Source organism: Enhydra lutris, unplaced genomic scaffold (assembly GCF_002288905.1).
Source record: "Enhydra lutris kenyoni isolate GAN:26980312 unplaced genomic scaffold, ASM228890v2 scaffoldscaffold1, whole genome shotgun sequence".
Lineage (NCBI taxonomy): Eukaryota > Metazoa > Chordata > Mammalia > Carnivora > Mustelidae > Enhydra > Enhydra lutris.
Window position 1 is genome coordinate 14858390 of NW_019154085.1, and position 17730 is coordinate 14876119.

The window sequence follows — 17730 nt, forward strand, 5'->3', positions numbered from 1 at the left end:
TTCTTTATCCATTCATCTGTTGATGGACATCTAGGTTCTTTCCATAGTTTGGCTATTGTGGACATTGCTGCTATAAACATTTGGGTGCACGTGCCCCTTCAGATCACTACGTTTGTATCTTTAGGGTAAATACCCAGTAGTGCAATTTCTGCTTGGAGTTTTAATCAGTTTTTTAAAAATACAGACATTGCAATGTATTCTAAATATGTAAAGTTTTTTTTGAGGACTTGAGTCATAAGATTCTGGAAAGCTATCGATACTGTTGTCTTGTTTACATTCCTTAATTTGTTTTCTTCACTTTCTTCCTTTTCTTGTCCACATCTACCCCTAAAAATCAACTACAAGAAAAAATTTATCACTAAGGCAGTCTTAGTAGGAATGAGAATTTATGAAAGGAGCATCTAAGGGATGCTTTGTGAAAAAGAATGTTGGGAGTGGATACATAGAATGGTATAGTTGAAAGGTTGATTTTGGGAGTTGTACTTGCCTGGATTCATACACATTGCCTTATTTGAACAAGTTTCTTTTTATTTTTTTAAAGTTCTAGAGCAATGATTAATAATAGATTTTAATGGAGGAAAAATGAAATCAAAAACATATTTTCTTAATCTTTTAATAAAACATGTCTGTATATATAAATATTTAAATTTTAAAACTGTGGCAAAATACTCATAACAATATTTCCATATATATTCTTCCCTTTTTTTTTTTTTTTTTTAGATTTTATTTATTTATTTGACCTAGAGAGACAGCGAGGGAGGGAATAGAAGAAACGGGAGAGGGAGAAGGTTTCTCGCTGAGCTGGGAGTCCAACAGAGGGCTTGATCCCAGGACCCTGGAATCATGACCTGAGCCAAAGGCAGACACTTAACGACTGAGCCACCCAGGCACCTTTTCCAAGGATATACTTTTCTTTACAAAATTGGAATACCAGTGAATATTTCTGTATTCTGCTTTTAAATGTATTATATCACGAGTCTTTCCCATATATTTTTCAAAAACATTGTTTTTAATGACTGCAAATATTTCAACCCAGCATTTCTCAAAGTATGGGGTCCCCAAGATCATTTTAGGGAATCTATAGTCTAATCTTAACATTTCAGTTTGAGGCGAGATTTTTTTCATAAACTTGAATCAAAACAACATCATCATAACAGTCTGAATGCAAAGTAGGTATTAGAGTTCATCTGTCTTCTATCAAGTCAGACTTTTTAAAGAGATTGCAGAAATGTAAAAGCAGTACCATCCTCACTAATGTAATTTATTAAAATATAAAGGTTTTTTTTATAAAGATGTGTTATGTCATCATATAATAGGTTTATTGTTTTTGAAGATTTTATTTATTTATTTGTCAGAGAGAGAGAGAGGGAGAGAGAGCAAGCACAGGCAGACAGAATGGCAGGCAGAGGCAGAGGGAGAAGCAGGCTCCCCGATGAGCAAGGAGCCCGATGTGGGACTAGATCCCAGGACGCTGGGATCATGACCCGAGCCGAAGGCAGCTGCTTAACCAACTGAGCCACCCAGGCGTCCCATTTATTGTTTTTGAATGACTAAACAAATATTATTTAAATGTCTTGATTTTCATTTCTCGTATGGTAAATATTAAGAGGTGTAACCCCATATAAACAGAAGTTCTTTGGTGTTCTCAATAATTTTTAAGACTATTAAGTGGTCCTGAGGCCAAAAAGTTTAAGGACTTCCCTTTCAGTGTATGGTTGAATCATAATTTATTTAACTGTCTCACTATTTAATGATATTTGGGTGGTTTCTTTATGTTATTGTAAATAAAGTTGAAGTGAGCATCTTAGTTCTAAAATCTTCATTTGAGTTTTTGACCACTTATAGGTAGATGTTTAGAAATACAGTTACTGACAAGAAGTAATTTTAAAATTCTTGATATGGGTTACTTTCTGGAAAGCCTTTACTCATTTTTGCTCTCGTCAGTTTTTAGCATTCCTGTGTCCTTGCACCAGGTAATATGGAGTATTACTATTTTAAAAATTTGGGTTGATCAGTCAGTTAAGCATCTCCCTTCAGTTGAGCATCTCCCTTCAGCTCAGGTCATGATCCCAGGGTCCTAGGATGGAGCCCTCCATCAGGCTCTCTGCTCAGTGGGGAGTCTGCTTCTCCCTCTCCCTTTGCCCCTCCACCCTGCTTGTGTTTTCTCTCAAATAAGTGAATAAAATCTTTAAAAGTAAATTTTGTTGTTAATAATAACAGCTTTCATTTATTAAATCCTTGTTATGTGCTAGATACTGTGTTAATGACCTAGCATGGATTATCTCATTTAATCTGCGCCTCTATTTCATGAGTTATTCTTTTCCCTTTTGGGAAAATAAGCTTAGAGAAGTTTTTCTTAAAACCAACAGCTAATAATTAGCAGAACTACAATTCATATCCACATTTCTATTCCAAAGCCTATGTTGTGTACACTAATCTAATTTTAGGTTAAGCTTTATATATGTTCTGCATATCATATCATACCTTATCTTTATTTTATTTTATATCGCATTATTTCAGTATATTGCTGGACTTTTGTTTTCTATTTTCTGAAATGATAGAACTTTCTTCTTAGGATTCTCTTGTTAAATTCCTATATAATCTTTCTTTCCCTTTCCACTTCCATTTGAACTATCTTTCTTTTTATCTAAAATGTGCCTGAGATCTTTGGGAATGCTAGTTTTATACACTTAAACCAAAATACTAGATTCCCTTAGCAATCTCCATGTATGTCAGAGATAATCCTAATCCCCTTTTGTGTAGAAACTAATATAAATTATACTCAACTCTTGATAATTTTGGAAAATACATACCTCCTTTGTCAAAGCACATTAGTGTACCTGAGACTGAGAAGTATTTTCAGAAAGAACTCTTTAAAGTTAAATAGCAGTTTACAAACATACTTGACTACAGAATCCTTATTGTACATTATTTACTACAGTATCTTTAGTCTGTCTCAATAGCAAATTTCCTTTTTTGTGAGACATTTATTTTCTGCTGATTCTTTAAGAATTTAGAAATGTTAACTAATCTCCTTGTTGCTGTTATTTCTTATTTTAGTAACTTTGAGTTCCAAGAGAGAAATAACTAACAATTAATTATATGGTGTATGAACTAATGTTAGTTTGTAACCCAAAAAGTGAATAGTTGATTGTCAGTTTAAAAGTGATATACTTCACCAGTGGGTTCTTGAATTTATTTTCAAGAAACATGGAAATCCACTTAAACTTCATTTCTGCTTATAGGTAACTATTTAATGTTCTTTCTCCATTATTCTTGTCTCTGTTTTTAACAGCTGTTTTTAAATGCTAACAATAAGGTGGCAGACAAGAACGAGAAAGACCTTGCCAACAAATTACTGACAGAAATAAATGAGGACCAGGTATCTACAAAGCCTGCATCTTGTTTCAGCTGAAGTCCAAAATCAGTCAATGGGAACAACTATTCCTGTACTTTTCTTCTTATGTCTTAAAATACACAAACACTATCTAATTCTAATCTTCATTAATTATTTTTGAAAATTGCTAAAAAATTAAAAATAAAAATTTTTTCATCTAAAAGATAAATACGTTGATATCTTGGTGGTTGATATAAGTGATCAACAGTATTCCATCCGTATATGTGTGCATCCTTTTCAGTTTAAAGAGACACAGAGTACAGGAATGGGATCCCAGTATCAATGCTGTCCATGTGGTGGTGACTTCATATTTTGGGAGCTTCTTTCTCTAAGCATTGCAGTGTATTGGGATCTTAGGCTTTGTTTGTGAGTTTGTATGATCAGTTTTAATATCTTGATTCTTTGCTTCTTTTTGACAAGTAATGATTATAATTCAGTGGACATCCAAATCCTGGAGGAAGGGGAGAAGATGCTTAACACTTTGAATCTTAATTTAGCATAAAACTTAACTGTTTTCCTTTCTTAGAGTCACCTCTATATGGATATAGAGGAGAAATAAGCAGTTTTTGTTGCTTTTCAGCATTAAGTAATTCAGTTTTGAAGAAACTACCGATTAAAAATGCTTTGGTTTTTTCCTTCCCCAAAATGTTTTGAGAGAGCTTACATGATGTCTTTTATTACTATCTTAATACCGAGATTTGTAAATAGAGCTGTGTTATAAAGAGACATGAAAATCTATTATTTTCTGTTCAGGATGTAAGATACCAACTATAGAGTACTATTTTAGATTTCTCTATGTTAGTCTTAAGGCCTTCTTATTTAGATTAATAAAATATTTACAATGATATTGATAAGAGGTTTATATTAATATTCCTAATTGTAGGTACTACTGATCTCTAGTAGTCTTGAACAAAGTGTAGGAAAGATCTTATTCATATGAAATTCTTTATACAGAATGATTAATGTAAACTATGTATATGTAGTAATATTTAATAACATCAACAAAAATCAAGATACTGGCTTATATAACTTGCCTAAAAGTGGTAGAGCTTAGCTTAAAATGACAAAAATCTAATGAGTCCCCTTTTACTCAAATCATTTTTAGTGGAAGGGAGAAAGGAAAATTCTATTCATGGAATAACTAGTTTTAAGTCATAGTAATATATTCCCAAAGGCAGATTTTTGGGACTATGAGTTTTCATAACTTTCTGCTTCTCCTGCTATGCTTTCATGGTTGATTAAACCTGATGATATAAGTCATGTTCAGTTTTTTAATGTTGTTAATGTTAGCTTTTGTTTTCACTTTTTTTCCTCTAAATGTACAGCCCTGAAATTTAACACATCTCTTTATGATGAAGCTTAAACAGAAATTCACAAAATGAAGCTGAAGCTGGTTTTTATTTTTTAATTATTTTTTACAGCTTTTGACATTAAGGGTTGCCTTCTCAAAAATGTGATAATGATTATAGATATTTCATTTTCTATTCTTCCTCAAATTTTGCATTTTATGTTAAAAATAGATATGCCTTATGTTTACAAGTATGATCGGTAAATAAACATACCATTTCAATTATAATGCAGGGCTTGTAAACCAAATAGACAACACCATTTTAAACATCTTATTATACATGCTAATGAAATTTCAAACTAGGAAGTTAGTATATTTCTGAAGGGAAATTAAAATATGATCGAATTTCCAATGATAGACTTCCCTTCCTTCCTCTGGAGATTGTCCATTATTTTTTAAAGCATGTATTAAGCTTGGTGTTCTTTTTGGTTTTTGTTTTTTTTCCAAAACATTTCAAAGTAATGAGTGAATTTAACTTTATCCTTCTTGACACATGGCTTATTTTCTGTCAGGTAGGTAACTTTTTTTGCAGGTATGTCTCAGAAATCTGTTCTATTGGAAAAGGAATGTATTGCATGTTAAGTAATTATTTTTTCAGGTTTTCAGAACAAAGGTTTCCTAACGGAATACAAATCTCAAACACATTATTAATTTCTTACCCTTTTTTTTCTCTCTCTCTCTCTCTGGTAGGTGTTTCAGGGACAGTTGGATTGTTTGGCTATATCAGCCATTCAGGCTTTGACAGCAGTAATGAACAAATCTCCAGCTGCTAAGGTGAAACATACATCCTCAGTTTCTAAAATGTTATGTTACTTTATTTTTATTAACATATAATGTATTATTAGCCCCAGGGATACAGGTCTGTGAATTGCCAGGTTTACACACTTCACAGCACTCACCATAGCACATAAGCTCCCCAAGGTCCATAACCCCACCACCCTCTCCCTACACCCCTCTGCCCAGCAACCCTCAGTTTGTTTTGTGAGATTAAGAGTCTCTTATGGTTTGTCTCCCTCCCGATCCCATCTTGTTTCATAAATTGTTGTTTTAGATAAACTAATTTTCACTGTATAATTCCCAAAGTAATATATGAAAGTATGTATATAATACCTGTGGTTTTACGCCTGAAGTGAAAAAGTCACAAACTATTTCAGTGTCAGAATCATTTTGCTAATAATTTTGGAGTAAAATACCTATGGGCACTACTTTGGGATTATACGATAGAATAGTCAACTAGTAGAGATTTACAGTGTCAGTCAACAAAGGTAGCACTGTGTTGAAATGATCATTTTATGTGATTCAATTGTTAGTGTGTCTAAGAATTACATTTTATATCATAGTTTTTCTTCATTAATAAAATAATTACTCTTTCACTATTTCTCAGTTTATGACTGCCTAGGTTGTGAACATTTTCTACATGTGAACAGCCTTATCAGTTTGGGACTTGTTTTTCCAGATGGCCTTGGAAATTCTTTTTTGTTACTCTCAGGGTTTTTTTTCTGTCTCATTCACGACCACTGACTTTCTCCTGCTGTTCACTCATGCTCGTTTTGTGCTAGTAATTGTCTCATTGAGTAGTTTTAAGGATTGGTGAGATCATCTGTGTAAAGTGGTAAGCATAGTGCCAGGCACATGGTAAATGCTTAATAATTATCAGTGTCTATCATCATCATCATTATTCTTACTATTACCGTTTTACCTTCTCTCTACCACCTCTAATATATTTCATGTTTTGCCTTTTTTTTTTCCCCCTGTTTTGCCTTTCTAATGGCAGACATGAGTGAATTATTCTTTGTTCCCTAAGCCATGCCTTCAGTAGTATTCCTTGCTTTCCACTGGTTTTTCTTAGGAATCTAACAATTGCTCTATAGTTGTTGCTATATATAACTCATGGTTAGATGCCTACCAGATAGGCTTTTACAACTTTTATAGGCTGGCTTGGGAATCAAATCCCATTTATAATAGTTGCTGTAAGAAAAAACATCATTTTAAGTTCTCAGTAATTGGTTTATGAGTATAATGGATTGGCACTGTATTATGATATTCAGACCTGGAATGATGTTCAAATCTTAACTAAAATATAAATTTTTTTATTATGTAATCCTTTGCATGGTTTAAAATTCAAAATGTTATTTTTAAAATAACCCTTTTTTGGGATATCTGGGTGGCTCAGTCACTTAAGCGTCAGACTCTTGACCTCAGCTCAGGCCTTGATTTCAGGTTGTGAGATTGACCCCCACGTCTAGCTCCATGCTCAGCATGGAGTATTCTTTAAAGTCTTTCTCTCCCTTTCCCTCAGCTCCTCTCCCCACTCATGCTTTCTCTCTTTCTCTTTTTCTTTTTCTCTCCCTAAATAAATAAAATAAATAGAATCTTAAAAAAAAACCCTCTTTTAAAAAATGATTGGTACTCTTTCAAGTTTTTATTTAAATTTCAGTTAGCATACAGTGTAATACTAGTTTCAGTTGTACAATGTAGTGTTTCAACAATTCCGTATAATACTCAGTGCTCATCACAAATACACTTCTTCTTTTTTAAGATTTTATTTATTTGACAGAGAGAGACACAGCAAGAGAGGGAACACAGGCAGGGGAAATGGGAAAGGGAGAAGCAGGCTTCCCACTGAGCAGGGAGCCCGATGGGGAGCTCAAACCCAGGACCCTGGAATCATGACCTGAGCCAAAGGCAGATGCTTAACGACTGAGCCACCCAGGCGCCCCAGTAGACTTCTTGGTCCCCATCACCTATTTAACCTGCCTACCCACCCACCTTCCCTCTGGTAACCATTAGTTTGTTCTCTGTAGTTAAGACACCGTTTCTTGCTTTGCACTCTCCCCCTCTCCTTTTTTTTTTTTTTCTTCCTTTTTTGCCCTTGGCCTGTTTGTCTTGTTTCTTAAATATCACATATAAATGAAATCATATGGTATTTGTCTTTCTCTAACAGACTTATTTCTCTTAATGTAATACTCTCTAGGTCCATCTGTGTCATTGCAAATGACAAGATTTCATTCTTTTTTATGGCTGAGTAATATTACATCATGTATATATTTATATGTTTGTCTCTCTATATCTATCTATCTGTACACACACATACTCTCACACTACATCTTCTTTTTTTTTTTTTTTTTTTAAAGATTTTATTTATTTGTCAGAGAGAGAGAGAGTGAGCACAGGCAGATAGAGTGGCAGGCAGAGGCAGAGGGAGAAGCAGGCTCCCCACAGAAGAAGGAGCCCGATGTGGGACTCGATCCCAGGATGCTGGGATCATGACCTGAGCTGAAGGCAGCTGCTTAACCAACTGAGCCACCCAGGCGTCCCACACTACATCTTCTTTACTCATTCATCAATTGATGGACACTTCGGCTGTTTCCATAATTTGGCCATTGTAGCTAGTACTGCTATAATCATAGGGCTACTGTATCCCTTTGAATTAGTATTTAAAAATGCCTTTTGAAAAAAGATTTTCTACCTACCCTTGGCTCACAGTCAACTAGTTTCCCTCCCCAGAGATAACCAGTTACCCATTTTGTTTGAATTATTTGATTTTATAGTAAGTGTATAAATTTATACCTGAGTTACTGGACCAATTTAGTGTTACTAGCTTTTTTGGTTATCTTTTTATTTTACTTTATAGTTTTGTGTGCCCACAAATTCAAAAATACATAGGACTTAGACCTTACTAAAATGAACTTGATGTTCCAGATAAGGTATTCCATTTAGATACGAAAAGCAGAGAGAAAACTACCTAGTTTTTTGTGGTCACCACTCAATATTGTGAGAACTCGTTAGTCTTCTGAGACTGCTGTCTGACTCCTGTTATCACCAGAGTCTCCTCATTTTTTCTTCAGTTTTGTTTTGACTTCACGTAATACTGTGTGATTACAAATCAAGTGAAGAAAGGAAGTGATTTTACCCTAATCTGAAATTAATATAATAATTTTATAATATACAATTATTGCTTATTTCATTTATTTTACATTTTGGTGGATTATGGTCACATCATATTTCAGGAGGTATGTGGAATCCATTTTAAGATGAAGAAGTGATGTAAGAAGCAAATATTGAACTCAGTCTTTTTAATATTAAGTTAATTAAACAGGTGTTACTCAGCATTTTAAATATTCCAACAAATTCAGTCTTTGAAAATGTGCTTTGTTGGATTTATTTCCCTTTTTCCCTTCCTCTAGGAAGTATTTAAAGAAAGAATTGGTTATACACATATGTTTGAGGTTTTAAAATCCCTGGGTCAGCCACCACGGGAACTACTTAAAGAACTCATGAATATGGTGAGTTTTTTAGCTTTATTAAACAAGTTCCATTATCTCCATTTCCAAGGTGGTTATTAACCTTTTGTCTTTTATGTTACTTTATAGGCTGTAGAGGGTGACCACACTTCAGTTGGGATTTTGGGCATTAGTAATGTCCACCCTCTCTTGCTTCTTATCCGGTGGCTTCCAGAGCTAGAATCCCATGATCTGCAAATCTTCATCTCTGATTGGCTGAAAAGAATTTGTTGTATTAATAGGCAGAGCCGAACTATTTGTGTCAATGCAAACATGGGAATTCACATCATCGAAACCCTTGATTCCCATTCTTCCCTCCACCGAACTTGTGCTGAGAACTTGATTGCACTTCATGGTTCCTTGGGGAGTCAGTCAGTGAGCTCAGAAGAAATCCGTCGACTACTAAGATTGCTGAGAGTGGATGAACCTGAGTATATTCACCCCTATACCACTCCTGTGACTCGAGCAATTCTGACAATGGCCCGAAAACAAAGTCTAGAGAGCGCACTGCAGTATTTTAACTTGTCACATAGTATGGCAGGAATTTCTGTGCCTTCCATACAGAAGTGGCCGGGGTCTGCCTTTTCTTTCAATGCTTGGTTTTGCTTAGATCAGGATCAGTTGACTGTTGGCAACGCTAACAAAGGAGGAAAAAGAAAACAATTGTACAGGTACTGTACAAGTTACGGAATATAAATGAATACTGTCATAACAGCATATGCTGTAATTCCCAAATAGGAAAAAGCTTTTCAAGCTTTTTAAATGCAGAACAGTTTAGCTGAAGCCTCTTTATCCTTGGGGTGTACACAGTTTAATTATAAGTGTTTTATTGCTTTCTTGATATTGATTACATAGCTCAAATATTTTGCCAGTTCTTAGGCTAGTTTGGGAAGAAAGTTCCTTCTTAAAAGTATTGTAAAAGTAGAAAAAAAAGAATAACAAATTTTAAAATGAATGGTGATCTTTGTGCTCCATTGAAGAATCTGTGTATTTATATGAAGGATCAGAAAACCTTTGTGTATGTACATCCAAACTTAAGTTACTTCAGTAACTAATAATTTTTAATATGCCTTGCGGTTTTTAAGACTTTCATTTATGCTTTCTGAATCCTATTTGAAAGAATTTTGAAGATTTGCAAGTTTATCATTTTACTGGAATTTTACTGGAATTTTAATGGAATTCCACTCATATGGCTACCTTTTATAATTTACTAAACCATTAATCCCCAGAAAGATTTAAGAATTATCTTTCAAGCAAGACTGGACTGATACTTGGCAGTAGAATGTAAGCCACAGCATTATTGATAAAGATAATCATGATAACATGGTTTTGTGTGTTTCAGTGGTGATAAAGCTGAACAACTGATTTCAAAAGTTCTGATAATATATATTTTTGTTAGCTTCTTTACAGGAAGTGGCATGGGTTTCGAAGCTTTTATTACCCATTCAGGTATGTTGGTTGTGGCAGTGTGCACAAAAAGAGAATATGCTACAGTTATGCTTCCTGACCACAGTTTCTGTGATTCCCTCTGGGTAAGGTTTTAGGACATCACATTTAACTTTCTGGTTCTTTCCTTTAAAAACACATTTGGTGCATGTACAATCAGGAGTTGTCTCCTTTTTGAGAGTTGATTAATTTTTACTTTAAAATTCTATGAATGTTCAAGTTTATAAGGAAGTTAATAACACTTTCCTCATCATTATAAATTCAGCAGCAGTAAGTTTTCTCCTAAAAAGTTAAAAGGAAATGTTATCATTCCTTTCAAGTTTTCTAGAATCAGATTTGATTTTGAAATTAATTTAAAATGAGAACATAAGTTATTGAAAACATTGCATTTCCATTGCTTAAGGTATAAATTGCTTCTTATTAGAAAAATTAATTGTAAAGAATACTCAGACTTGGAAAATGCAGAGAAGATACTGTGTTACATTTATGTACAAATTTCTAGAACAGATTAAATGCCTTTATACTTTATAGTACTACAGAAAAAATTGTCATTCACTTTAAGAACAGAATTTTAACCAGCATTTAATTATCTTAAACTCAATGTTCTATTGTTCACACAAATTAGTTATAAAGTAATACTCTGAAAACAGTTGTCATTCCAAAGATTTAATGTAATTTTAGTCTTTAAATGTATGTCTTACTTTATTAGCACAACATAACCATTGTTCACATGCCTGGAAAAAGACCCTTTGGTCAGAGCCTTGTCTTTATCTATGACAATGGACAGCAGAAGGTCTCTGCCCCTCTCAGATTTCCTGCCATGAATGAAGTAAGCACATCTAACCTACTCTTTTTTTTTTTTTTTAATTTAAATTCACTTAACATACCCGTGTATTACTGGTTTCAGAGGTAGAATTCAGTGATTCATCAGTCTTATATAATTCACAGTGTTCATTACATCACATGCCTTCACCCAGTTATCCCGTTGCTCCCTCTTCCCTCCCCCTCCAGCTACCCTCAGTTTGTTTCCTATGATTAAAAGTCTCTTATGGTTTGTCTCCCTCTCTGGTTTCCTCTTGTTTTATTTTTTCTCTCTTCCCCATGAGCCTCTTTTGTTTCTCAAATTCCTCATATCAGCTAGGTCATTAAATAATTGTCTTCTCTGATTGACTTATTTCGCTTAGCATAATACCCTCTAGTTCCATTCACGTTGTTGCAAATGGCAAAGTTTCATTTTTTCTTGATGGCTGCACAGTATTCCACTCTGTATGTATATAAAACACATCTTTATCCATTCATCTGTTGATAGACATCTGGGCTCTTTCCATAGTTTGGCTACTGTGGGCACTGCTGCTATAAACATTGGGGTACACGTATCCCAACAGATCACTGCATTTGTATCTTTGTGGTAAATGCCCACTAGTTCAATTGCTGGGTCATAGGGTAGCTCTATTTTCAACTTTTCGAGGAACCTCCATACTGTTTTCCAGAGTGGCTGCACCACCTTGCATTCCCACCAACAGTGTAAGAGTGTTTCCCTTTCTCTGTATCTAACCTACCCTTTATGGGACCCATTGATTGAGAACTTTTGAAAAATTTCAGTTTAATGTAGAAGGTTCTGTTTATTTTAAATATGTGCCCATGAATTTTAAAGTGTTTTCTATATTCTAAGATATAGTAAGTTAATATTTAATAATATTAGTCCATTATTATTAGATGAAGTCAGGCTTAAAATAGGAAAGCCAGAGAAATTGAGTAGAGCAGAGCAAAGGGTCATTAAGTAAAGCTCTCCAAGGGATGCCTGGCTGGCTCAGTTGGAAGAGCTTGGGACTCTTGACCTTTGGGTTGTGAGTTTGAGCTCCATGTTGGGTGTAAAGGTTCCTTAAAAATAAAATCTATAAATAAATAATAAATAAAGCCCACCAAGTATACAAAATACTTAGAGACGCTTTTGTTGGACTCATTTCCATCCCACTGAATTTGAATTAATAATGAAGAAACTTTAAGCCTTTACATATTATATTGTAGTCAAATATAAGATGGAATTTATTTACTGAGATAATTCTTAACGTTAGTGTAAAAGTTTTTTGAGAATTCTTAGATGATTTTGAAAGAGCCTTTATTAAAGATAACGAAATTTATTATTTCCCAAGTTCTTCTAGGATTCTAGTAATTTCTTTTTTTTTTTTAAGATTTTATTTATTTATTTGACAGAGATCACAAGTTGGCAGAGGTAGGCAGAGAGAGGGGGAAGCAGGCTCCCTGCCAAGCAGAGAGCCTGATGAGGGGCTTGATCCTAGAACCCTGGGATCATGACGTGAGCTGAAGGCAGAGGCTTAACCCACTAAGCCACCCAGGCTCCCTGGATTCTAGTAATTTCTTGTTGAAGTTCATCCTGATGCTCATTATAGGATAACCTGTAATTAGTATTATTATACTAATGTGTAGTTTTTTTTATAAATTTTAAAGGGAGAAAAGTAGTAATTTCCTCTATTTTAGAATATAGTAAAATAGTGGAAGTTTTTTAAAGTACTCATTGAAGTGTGAGTTATAAAAGTAATGCATCTAAATCCCATAGGCCGAAAGTAATATCTATAATCACTTTATATATGTGCACACGTGCACACATTATGATCCAATATAATTAAAACTTCCAGTTTTATCTTCCATCTATTTGTTTTCTTTATTTTATGTACTATTTTATTTTCAATATCAAGATAGAGATGTAATTAAAATTATGTGATTTATTTTGTTTCTTAATTTATAGCCTTTTATTTCCTGCTGCATTGGTTCAGCTGGGCAAAGAACCACCACTCCTCCACCTTCCCAAATCCCAGATCCACCTTTTTCTTCCCCCATTACCCCTCATCGGACATCATTTGGTGGAATTCTGTCGTCAGCCTCCTGGGGAGGAACACTTGAAAAATCAAAATTGATTACCAAATTGATATCAGCTGGAACCCAAGATAGTGAATGGGGCTGCCCCACATCTCTGGAGGGTCAGCTAGGGTCTGTTATCATCTTCTTTGAAGCACTACAGCCTCCTCAGGTGAAGGCATTGTATTTAGCAGGTGAGCATGTATAGTCATACTGTTTAAACTTAAATAGTCTTTTTGTTGCCTACATATATTTTGAAGAATATATTTGATCTGAAGAGTGTATTAGTATTTGTAATGGAAGCTGAAAGGGAAGAAGAAGCCTACTACATTCCATGCCCCCTCACTCCAACTTGATTAGGATATTATTGACATAAAACAGGTAAGTTTAGAAAGTACAATGTAATGATTTGATACACATGTATATTACAAAATGATTACCAAAATAAGGTTAGTTAGGACCTCCATCCCTCACATAATTACAATGTTTTACATGTGTGATGATAACATTTAAGATCTACTCTCTTAATAGCTTTTTGGGGTAAAATATAGTGTAGTTAATTATAGTTAATTATAGTACACTGTACTTTTTTTGGTAGGCATAAGTAAAGCAAACCTTTAGGAAATTTTTTAAAAAAATTTATTTATTTGACAGAGAGAAATCACAAGCAGACAGAGAGGCAGGCAGAGAGAGGGGGAAGCAGGCTCCCTGCTGAGCAGAGAGCCCAACGTGGGACTCAATCCCAGGACCCTGAGATCATGACCTGAGCCTAAGGCAGAGGCTTAACCACTGAGCCACCCAGGCACCCTAAGAAATTTTTCAAACATCATCCATAATAATGTCTGTATTAGTCTATTAGGACTGCTGTAACTCCATACCACAGACTTGGGTGGCTTATACACTATTTCCTCACAATTCTGAATGTTATAATTCCAAGATCAAATTTCCTTCAGGCTTGGTTTGTTGAGAACTCTCCCTGGCCTGTAGATGGCTACCTTCTCACTATGTACTCACATGGCATCCATCTTCACTTGGTGTATGTGCAAAGAGAAAGATATCTATTCCTCTTCTTATAAAGGGCCCTTTTGACATCACTTAACCTTAGTTACCCTGAAGACCTCCAAATATAGTCATAAAGAGGGTTAGAGCTTCAACATATGAGTATGTGGAGGGAACATTTTTCAGTATATAATATTGCCAATACTTTTGACAGATTTTAATAAATTGGTGAAACACAATATAAACCTGTATTTATAAGAAATCATATGACTGATTCTAAAATCATGTGAGTCTTGTTCTAAAACTTGTCATTTTTATAATTTATTGTTAATATACCTGAAGAAATGAGAACAGAAGAATTAGGAGACCTTGGATAAGATTATAAGCTATTTTTGTTTTGGCTTTTTCCTTTTCTTTTGGCTGTGATTTTAAAGATACACACTGATGGTTATTATTGGATCATAACTATTTTCAAAATTCAAAACTTCTAAGTATTCATATAAACTGCAGAAGAGCTATTTTATGTAAAAATACCTTTTTTAGGTAACATAAGAGTTTTGAGGTGAATGGGACTGCCCAAACTTTGAAAGTTTATATTAGAATCTTATCATTACTTTAAAACTCACCAAAGTATATGAAAGTGCTCTATAATCTAAATAAACTTAAAGTTACTGAGTCATTTAGTGTGGTCATTACAGCTTATATAGTTTGGATTTTATTTTCATTTTTCCAACTTATAATTCTACTCTTATAAAATAATAATTATTTGTTGTATAGTCTTCATAATGATTGTTTTGAATGGCTGCATAATAGTTCATTGAATCCATATTGCATGATTTACTTAGGTTGTTTATAATTTTTAATTTGATATAAACTTCAGGTATTAAATGAGATGAACTATTGTACTTTTGGTGTTTTTCCTTATTTGGGTGGGTTTACTTATGATAAATTCCCAGGATAAATATTCAGAGTGTTTGAATTTTTTTGGAGAGGGGCTCTCAATAATGTTGCCTAATCAATTTCCAAAAGGTGTATACAAATTCACAGTGCATACTAGTAAAATGTAGGTATACTAGTTTCACCACAGGCTCATTAAGATGGAATGATCAGTACTGTTTCCTCCATTTTTTGGTGTAAGATGGAACCTTGCTGTAATTTCTGTTTCTTTGATTTTTTAGTAAGTCCTATTATTTTACTGTTCAATTTCTATGTTATCTATTCACATTATTGGTTGATTGTTTTGCTCTTCTGTCATATAAATTTAAATTACATTAGACAAATTAATAGGTAAATTTAGTTATATTTGAAATTAGTCTTTTAATACCATATAAAATTTCCTTTCTGTAGTGGAGATCTAACCGCCCCCCAGCTTTTCTAGGTTTTAGACAAACTACAGGTGGTATAAAAATAAAGTTCATTTTGGCTATTATGTTTTTACTGTGTTAAGTAGCTGGAAACGACTTAATTTAAAATTTTATTCTAATTACACAAACCAAGGTGGCCATATATATTCAATGATGTTTGTGTATATGTGTATAAATAATTTTCAGGTCCAAACTGTTTAAGCCCTTGGAAATTTCAGGAGTCTGACATGGCTGACCTGCCTGCTAACATCCTTCTTCACTACACTGCAAAGGTGAGAGTAAATGCATGGCGTGTATCTAGTTGTAACTATCCTATGAGCTAAAATTCCTTTCTTGTTCCTTTTGTCATTTCAATGGATAATTAAGAAGGACAGACTTGAATTTCCACTAAAAAATTATTAATTTTCGAAAGAAGAGGAAAAGCAATAAAATTAAAGTGCAGTTCTCAACTAGGATTCAAATGTTAATTATTATGTCATCCCAGTAGTATGAGTGGGAATCGTTGGGGTGGGAATTTGTACTAATGAATTGACATCAGTAAATGAAACCATTTAAATTTTTTGTTATCCTACTTCTTTGGAAGGAGAGATTAAACAAAATTATGCTCAACATTTTTTTGTTTATTTTTAAAATGTAATGCAAGGAAACAAACCCCCAAAAATGGAATGTTTATTTCAGAAGGAGAAAAAAGAAACTGCATATATGCATAGCATGTGTTGTCCTTTTTCCTTCAAAGAGCTACCTAGTGAAAGTAATTAAGGTCAACAAGGGCTGAGGGAAAGATCAAATGTAGAACTGGGAGGAAGAAAAAGAAAAGTGGCATAAACAATATTAGTTGTCTTTGTTATACTAAATGTTACATTGACCCAGAAAGTGCTTTTTGTGAGATTATACACTGTAAAACTTTTTTTCTAGTTTAGCCAGATAGTACCTGGTCATAATTTATTACTTTGAATACTTATTTGTTATATTTGACCTAATAAAATTTACCTATCATTTGTATTCCCCTAACTTTTTATTTTAATTAATTTCAAGCCTAGAGAGGTTGAAAGAATGGTAAACTGAAATCCTGTGTACTCTCCATTCATTCGCTAATTCACTAATCACTAACATTTTGCCATACCTGTTGACTTTGTTTCCAGTCTTTTGTGAAGGCAGATTGACTTAACTATTAGACACTTTACTCCTAAGTATTTCTGTGTAATCATTAACGTACCCAGGAAAATTATGAATAATTTCTGTACTATATGATTCATTCAGATTTTCCCAGTTTTCCCAAAAATACTTTGTTTAGCCTTTTCAAAACTTTAATCTGGAGCAAGGTTCATGCATTGCGTTGGCTATCATGTCTCTTGGGCCTCCTTTTTTTTAGTGTTTGCCTTTTGTAACATTAACTTTTTTCCAAAGATATGTTTGTCTGCTGAACTAAACTTTATTTTCTTGGCAAGAACTATATCATATACTTATTTTTACTCTATTATAAGTAGATAGGAAATAATTGAATTTAATCTCACTAATGTATCTGGTAGCATGTTCTAGACATGTGATAGCTAACGGAATCTTTCTGGCATTGTGGTTGTCATATTCTTTTTTCAGATTTAAACTTGATAACATTAGGTTGAATTTTTATTATTGGAACTTCCAACAGTAAAAAATTTGTAATAAGAAAATAGCCATTCTTGTTTTACTTCAAGAAACTCAGATGACAAATATATACAATAAAGAATTTCTTGGAAGAATATTTCTTGAAAATGGTGATAAAATCATGATACGAGGGTTCTGTGTTTAACAGAGTTTTGGAGAAATGTATTCCGTATATCCATTTTTGGAGATTGATGATACACTTGAAAAATCTTGTTAGAATCCTGTTAGAAACTAGTTTACTTTTATTTTATCCTACTTTTTCACCAGTTATTTGAGCATAGAACATGTTCTATTTTTTAATCTCACTTACTAACAAATGCTAGTCTGGGAGGAGCTGCTCTAGAGGATTTTTTTGACAGTCAACAGTTCTTC

General features: G+C 33.7%; 1 protein-coding gene across 1 annotated transcript in view; it reads left to right on the forward strand.

Moving 5' to 3' along the window:
• Positions 1-17730, forward strand: part of LOC111155465 (neurobeachin like 1) — a 183471-nt gene that overhangs the window by 63333 nt on the left and 102408 nt on the right. Inside the window, exons 10-17 of the mRNA XM_022515656.1 lie at positions 3296-3382; positions 5436-5519; positions 8933-9031; positions 9119-9699; positions 10428-10560; positions 11184-11303; positions 13242-13545; positions 15901-15986. Of these exons, the coding sequence (XP_022371364.1) occupies positions 3296-3382; positions 5436-5519; positions 8933-9031; positions 9119-9699; positions 10428-10560; positions 11184-11303; positions 13242-13545; positions 15901-15986 (1494 nt within the window). The remainder of the gene's footprint in view (positions 1-3295; positions 3383-5435; positions 5520-8932; positions 9032-9118; positions 9700-10427; positions 10561-11183; positions 11304-13241; positions 13546-15900; positions 15987-17730) is intronic.